General features: G+C 33.3%; 1 protein-coding gene across 4 annotated transcripts in view; it reads right to left on the reverse strand.

Annotated features, from left to right (window-relative positions):
* Window positions 1–8,098, reverse strand: part of LOC111635377 (aspartyl/asparaginyl beta-hydroxylase-like) — a 95,134-nt gene that overhangs the window by 18,412 nt on the left and 68,624 nt on the right. For all 4 annotated transcript variants that reach the window (XM_023380328.1, XM_023380329.1, XM_023380330.1 and 1 more), the window contains 2 exons: window positions 2,558–2,752; window positions 2,249–2,386 (listed from right to left, as the gene is read on the reverse strand). In XM_023380328.1, the coding sequence (XP_023236096.1) occupies window positions 2,249–2,386; window positions 2,558–2,752 (333 nt within the window). The remainder of the gene's footprint in view (window positions 1–2,248; window positions 2,387–2,557; window positions 2,753–8,098) is intronic.

The raw sequence follows: 8,098 nt of genomic DNA on the forward strand, positions 1-8,098 counted from the left end.
ATATAATTATATATTAACTTAATTTATTGTAACTTTATTATAATTATATATATACTTTCCGCCGTCCAGCGCCACGCTACGGAGAGTTTAGGCGAGTAAGTTGTTTACTATCGTCTGTACAGTATGTAAATTAGGTACCGTAAGTCTAATACAGTACTGTAATTTTATACATTTCTTGTGAAAGAAACATTTCTTATTCAATGGCCATAAAAATTATTTATATTAATGATGTCTCCAAAGTTCAACAAAGTTTTCGCAGAAAAATAACTTATAAGAAATCGCGGCCGTGGTTTGGTGTGTTGCTCCGTGATGAAAATAAGCTTGAGCAATGGCATGGTTGAACGGTGCACACTCGGTAAGTAATCCTACAATTTTTTGTTTATAGCGTAGTTAATATGGATTATTCCCCCCCCAAAAAAATATACGTATTTTGGAAATGTTGAGTTGAATTAGTCTAGAATGAACTAATTTTATTGAAGAAAACCTTTCAAACAGCTGTAGTTCATAAACTTCACATGTCGGACTGTGATTGGCAAGGACTCGTAAGAAATCTACCGTGTATCGGAATGTATCTACCGTGTTATAGGGGGGGGTCAACTGTACATTGGACTCACACAGATCTTGAGCAACTCCGAAGGAAAACAAGAACAACACTTACTAAGCATAAACATCATCCTAAATCTGCCACAGAAAGATTAACCCTTCTACGTAAAGATGGCGGACGTAACCTGATTGACATTGTAAACCTTCACTATAAACAAATACAGTCACTGTGAGAGTTTTTCTACAAGAAACATCACAGTTACATAAAGCAGTAACTCTAGCAGACTCAAATAACACACCATTAAACTTACACTCACATCATACAGACTTGACACAACATATAAAAAAAGCATAGACACCATTAAGCAATTGTGGGCTCAAAAGGCACTCCATAGCAGGCATCCTTATGACCTGGCCCAGGATTTTATTGACAAAACTGCGTCAAACAGCTGGTTAGATCGAGGATGCCTCTTTGGGGAGACAGAAGGATTCATGATTGCTATACAGGATCAGGTCATAAATACTAAAAACTACAGAAAACACATACTCAAAGATACAACACTCACAAATGACACATGAAGAAAATGTCACATCATGCCAGAAACTATACAACACATTACATCTGGGTGCAAGCTCTTGGCACAGACAGATTATTTACACAGACATAATCAAGTAGCAAATATAATTCACCAAGAGCTTGCAAACAAACACAAATTATTAGACATCCACAAACTATACTACAAATACATTCCACAGACAGTATTGGAAAACAACACGCACAAAATGTACTACGACAGAGCCATAATCACAGATAAAACAATTTACCACAACAGACCAGACATCACACATTGACAAACACAATAAAATCACATACATTATAGACATAGCCATTCCAAACACTCGCACTGAAAAAATCAGTAAGTACACAGAACTCGCCCAGGAAATAAGGCATCTGTGGAGGATGGATAGTGTGCTTATTGTAACTGTTGTTCTCTCCTGTACAGGTGTGATACCATACACACTACACAAAAGCCTGGGAACATTACAATTGAATAGAAATACATACATCACACTACAGAAGGTCACTACTGTGTTTCCCCGAAAATAAGACAGTGTCTTATATTAATTTTTGCTCTAAAAAAGGAGCTAGGTCTTATTTTCAGGGAATGTCTTATTTTTTCCATGAAGAAGAATTCACATTTATTATCGAACAAAAAAATTTCCAAGTCAAACTTAGACGAGAGTGACGTATATCCGGTTGTGTCAAACCTTCGCCTTTTTATAGCGTCAACATCGGGCTCAATGATCAATTAGTGCCTACTGAACCGTAGCATTAAGCAAATGTAATGTGGCATGATTTCCGGCCGACCAATTAGCCATCACCAGCCATAACGTTATGCAAACCTGTGATTCCCAAGCCATAGTCTTATGCAAATCATGCCGTGTGGTGCACAATATATCCAAATTCACAATAAAACAAGAGGCTACTGTAATAAATTAGACTACTGCTAAACAAATTAAGCACTGCATGAAAAATTGGATTAATAAAATTATTCTTCATTACCATAAAAGGAAGGTATCATATGTAAATTAAAAGCTACTGAAGAAAGTAGAAAAAATTTTTCCATTATAATTACTTTTTCTCCAAAGATTTTCCAATAACTTAAAAACATTTAAAATTATATGTATAGTAATTTATCATTACCAAAATTGATGAATAATATGGTGTTTCCTTTGGATCCCACCATGGTTTTCCTGTTAAGCCATTTACATTGTAGAGAGATCTCTGATACACAGAAAGGAATAAGCCGTCTTTAACACCTTGTTCATATACATTCATAGCCTAATAATTAAAAAAAATGATTCTTAAACATTATAAAGTTAAATGTGTATCTTACAATAAAATCAATATTTTATTTCACTCATACAAAATTATTCTCTTACATTTTCAATAAAGAAAGAAAGAAAACAGAATTTTAATTTTGTAAATTTAATTTGCAAAATATCAACTAACTTCTTTTGGTTTTCCTATTCTGTTAAGAGCATCACCAAGATGAAAGAAAAATCTTCCATCTATTACCCCTGATTCTCTAGTGGCAATTCCTTCAGATAAGTATTTTATTGCTGCTGGATAGTCATTGTCTTCTGTCTTCAATATGAATCCATAATGAACTTTGGCAAATCCATTATCAGGATGCCTTTGTAAAACCTATATTTTAAAAAATATTTTAAATTATTGTATTCTAGTATTTAAACAAAAATAAGCTGATGACTACATTATTTCATTATTTATATATTTCCTATTGAAGGACTGGATTCACAAATACTTTGTATTGTAAGTTCAAAATTACAAGAAGTCTTCTATTTAAGAAGCACATCATAATTTACAATATTAACTTTTATAACTAGTTAAATTCAAACTTGTGTGAATGTTGGATTCAAAGGACAATAATTTAACCGAAAAACCTCTTAAGTGGTTATAAAAGTGAATGCTTACATCTGGTGAATATTGCTAATTTTAGCTTCATATTATCTCATTTATTATAATTTAACACTATTTCTTCCTTTACAAAAATTTTTACTGTAATTTGTCCATTTCTTTCAAACTGCGGTATTTCTAATATGACTAATACTATCAATTTTGAATAATTTTTATTTTATGTCTGGCTCTTACAATTATCTTTTATATTCGGGGGTGGCCTGATGAGTGAGGCAATAAAGCAACTGACACAAGCAGCAAAGTGAGAGTGGCAAAATTAATGGTCAAAAGTGTTAAAAAGGAGAAAAATAAGTCAAGTGCAGTAAATGTATAATGAAGTTGTTATAAATAATTCATACAAGAATGGCAGTGCTCAAAGTGCTCTTTAATATCAATGCTTCTGGAAGCAAGGGTGGCCATTTAGCCAGCACTGATTATACTTAGTGATAGTTTACTTTGTTTCTTCGTATATCATTTATAACACATTTAATGCTACCGTGTTTCCCCGAAAATAAGACAGTGTCTTATATTAATCTTTGCTCTGAAAAATGCGCTAGGTCTTATTTTCAGGGAATGTCTTATTTTTTCCAGGAAGAAGAATTCACATTTATTATTGAACAAAAAAATTCCCAAGTCGAANATTTATACTTTTTTGTAAATTTACATCCATTAGAACATTTAAAGTTAGTATCGCCTAGTAGTCGTCCAAATTCTTCTGCTTTTTCCAGTAGTATCAGTCCATTTAGTGCTAAGTCGGAACTTCTGCATTGGTTAAACCACTTAATTACAGTGGCATCAATATTGGCTTTTTCATATAACTTAATTTTTTTCTATGTATTTGTAGCTAGAACTATTTTAAGATGACCAAGACAAAACCTTTCTCATTTGTTTCTAGCCATTTATAGATGAGTATGAATGTTTTCAGCCTTCTTCAGGTACACTGTGTTCTGTTAGAGCATTGGTTGGTAGAAATTTAAACGATGTCAATGTTTACATAGGTATCATCTTATTAGTGACGTCATCGTTGATGATAAGATATAGACGATACTAAGGGCGTTAAAGTTTTTCTTTCGGTAAAAATGAAAGGTGTGTGGATAGTTCATGATGGGATAATCGCTAAAGTTGGGAAATAAAATTGGAAAATAACTGTGCAATGTAAAGAAGATGCACTATCACGATGGGGGTTAATGGGGAGTGACATCATAGTTGATAACAGAGCATAGACGATGTTAAATAACTTATGATATAATAAGAAAAGGCGTGCGAACGACCATAGATGGAAAAGGTGCTATGCTTGTAAAGCAGAATTGGAAAAATAAACGCGACAAGTAAAAAAGCGCTAATGGTTGCACGAGGCGAGGGTGTGCTGGACTGTTTAGTTTAAGGGGTTATCGAAGAGTGATTTCCATGTGGAGGAAAGCGAGTCTGCATCTCTGCTGTTGATACAACTGTCTTTGAGGGATTGTTTAAATATTTCAATGGTTTCAACTGTTCTAAGCTTGCTATTGTCATGCATAGGAATAATAATCTTTGCCTCTTCCCATTTGGTCGTTATACTAGGTTCGCTTGCAAACTGGGCTAGGGTGGAAGTGAACTTTTTGTTGTATGCATCGTATTTGTGTTCAGCTATCCTCCTTTTAAGTGATCTATTGGTTGAGCCAATGTATAAGTTTTTTGCACGGGTTAGATCTGCTGTCCTCTTGTGGCCACCCTCGCCTCATGCAACTGTTAGCACTTTTTTACTTGTCGCATTTATTTTTCCAATTCTGCTTTCCAAGTGTAGCACCTTTCCCATCTATGGTCGTTCACACGCCTTTTCTTATTATATCATAAGTTATTTAATGATGTCAGCATTGTCTATGCTCTGTTATCAACTATGACGTCACTCCCCATTAACCCCCTATCGTGATAGTGCATCTTCTTTACGTTGCAGTTTTATTTCCCAACTTTAGCGATTATCCCATCATGAACTATCCACACACCTTTCATTTTTACCAAAAGAAAAACTTTAACACCCTTAGTATTGTCTATACCTTATCATCAATGATGACATCACTAGTAAGACAATACCTATGTAAACATTGACACCATTTAAATTTCTACCAACTGATGCTCTAACAGACCACAGTGTACCTGAAGAAGGCCAAAAACGTTTGTACTCATCTATAAATGGTTAGAAACAAGTGACAAAGGTTTTGTCTTGGTCATCTTAATCTTTTTCACTTGTCCATTGCCATCTTGAAAACTTTCCAAAATTTTCTCTCTGTTTTTTATTATTGTGCACACTGTAGAATATGCTAAACCAAAGTCTCTGCACACATCTGCCTTATTTCTTCCACTTTCAACTGCTTTAATTATTTCTATTTTGCAGTCCAATGTTAATGCTTTCCTTTTTAAGCTAGCCATTTTACCAATTTGATGCTAAACTACAACACGAGTATGAGAGCTATGCAGACTAACCCACTGTCATGTTGTTTAAAGGGGTGGTGAATCTCACCCCACTGATGTCAGGTGGTGAGAGTACCACCCACAGAATTCTAGGAAGTGGACTCTGACCCTAGGAACTGAACACTTAGTACTTACTTTGTTAAATAAAATTCATAACCTAATTTTGTAAATTTGAGAGTACTTCAAATATGACGTTAAAACAGAGTTTTATGTCGTTACAAGTGAGTTTTTTAAATTATCTAGTATAGTAAAATTGTGGGACTGATAAAAATTTGATGTTATATTAGGGTTGTCGTTACATCCAATGACATTATAATTGGATTAAACTGTATATGATATACATACAGTCAGTCATATCATTGTAAGTAATGTATCAAATATATTTTCATGGTTGGGTACTACCAAATGAAAACCTACCTTGGTTAACTTTATATTGGATCTTCATACACAATAATAATGTCATAATAAAATAATTAAAATTTTGGACAAATCAGTATTGATATTGAATTTATACAGTGGTGTTGACACCATTGAATCATCAATGCAATATTTTCCAATATCCAATTTGGAAAAACAAATATTGTATAATATTTTATAAATGTTACTGATATTTGAAATTAACAGTTACAAACAATCTAGAGCTGCCAATTTTCAGAGTAACAAACTCCAAACAATGTGACCAAAACATGACAAATTAAAAACATGATAAGCAAAATTGCAATTAGCCTGCAATCTTCCACCTATCTTCTCTGAAGTGAAAGTTGTATTTTAGCTTGCTTAGAAAGAAGCTGCTTCATATAACAACCCGATGGATTTCTTTGGTTAAATGTAATAAGTTGTCAAATAAATGATGTTGTGCAGTCACATTTTATACAGGAAACAGATAATACAAAATACAGTCCCAAAACAACCAAACTTGATGGATTGTAATCAAATTGGCTGATAGGATGCTGAAATTCTATACATTTAATCCAATCACTGTTTAGAAAAAGTGACATCAGAAATATTTATTTTACTATTATCTCCTAACATGAAAGTTATTAAACTTAGAACACACTTTTTTCTAAATTCAAACAGGAAGGTATTACAGTATTTCCATGCATATTTTACACACCTGTATCTCCAAGAAATATTTTTAGGGAAAATAAAATATTCAAGTATTTTTCGCATGGAAAATGAAAGACTTCTCATACTGAACCATTTAATGTAGGAGATAGGACATGAGTTGGCCAATAAGCATTTTTATGGTATACTAGCTTACCCGTCACGCATTGCTGCGATCTCAGAAGAAAGGAAATTCAAGCAAACTCGTTATGATAAAATTCAATTTACATTTTATCATTTTTATTGAAACTTATTATTCATTTTCATCAGGAAAACATTTCAAAGTGTAGTTTCAATTCTATTTATTTATTGGAGTGTTTGTGGGTACACTATATTTTTTGTTTTTCCGTCTGGTGCGTACACGAATAAATCAGAATGTTTTCCGACGCGTGAGCCGGCCACATACAGTTGTCCATGCGAGAAGCACGGATTCTCCAAATTTGGCCCACACACTCGCAGTGATTGTCAGAAGTGCGATATTCCCCATTTTTATATATATATATATTTTAATCCTTTATAATTTTAATTATTTAATTGCTCCTTTGTCTCTTCCTTGGCATGTTGTGAAATTTCTGATAGTTGGATAATAAACTGTTTTATTGTAATTTGTCTTTTTAAATTATTTTGAGTCCATAATAAAATTTGGAAAAGGGGAGATACCTAGATCGGTAAAATACGCGAATTTTTTCCTACAACTTCGATTGTTGTTCTTGGTACAGTTAAGGTTTTAACAAAGATCAAGCGAATACATAATTAGCAAAAAAAAGTTGAAATAAAGTGATTAAACAAAAATTATTACAAATATCGTAAATAACAGTTCACAAATGCATATATAGAGATATTTTTTGAAGGGGGGAAATGGTCTTCACAATTTGAAATTGATCGAACACACGTGCTCGAATGCTTGTGTAAACACGCGCCATCTATCGTAGGATAAATGCCAGAAACCTTTGTGGGAGTGTATTAAAAAACTTCCCAAAGCTTCATGGCAATCGGATAAACGGTGTGGTAATGCATGAAAAACACACACACATTCATTTTTATATATATAGATAAGCACTTTGTTTACCCTCATTCTCTTGTAGAGGTTTAACAGTTCAGTATCTTTGTATTTGCTGGAGACTATGATGGTGAGGAATACGGACAGTTGTTAATTGTGATGTTTATAGCACTTTAATAGTTTCTTAGTGTCATACCGAGTAGAGTTAATTGCAATTTTATGAGATTGCAATTTTATACAACAACCTTATCCCACAAACAACACTTGAACTTATCAAACAACAGGTTGCTGATCAAATACATCAACAGACAGAAACATTTAACATTAATGAAGATCACATAACCTGTCAGGATAATCCAGCAACAAGCATTGATAATAGTACACATACAACAACTACCATTAATGATACTACAGACATTTCCTCATCAATCACTGATAATGTAGATATAGATTTAGTTAATACACTCTCACTTATATTTCAGGAAACACTCACTAAATATACAGGCACAGATCCCACACAAAGA

Source organism: Centruroides sculpturatus, unplaced genomic scaffold (assembly GCF_000671375.1).
Source record: "Centruroides sculpturatus isolate CEXI.00-Female unplaced genomic scaffold, Cexi_2.0 scaffold713, whole genome shotgun sequence".
NCBI classification, from domain to species: domain Eukaryota; kingdom Metazoa; phylum Arthropoda; class Arachnida; order Scorpiones; family Buthidae; genus Centruroides; species Centruroides sculpturatus.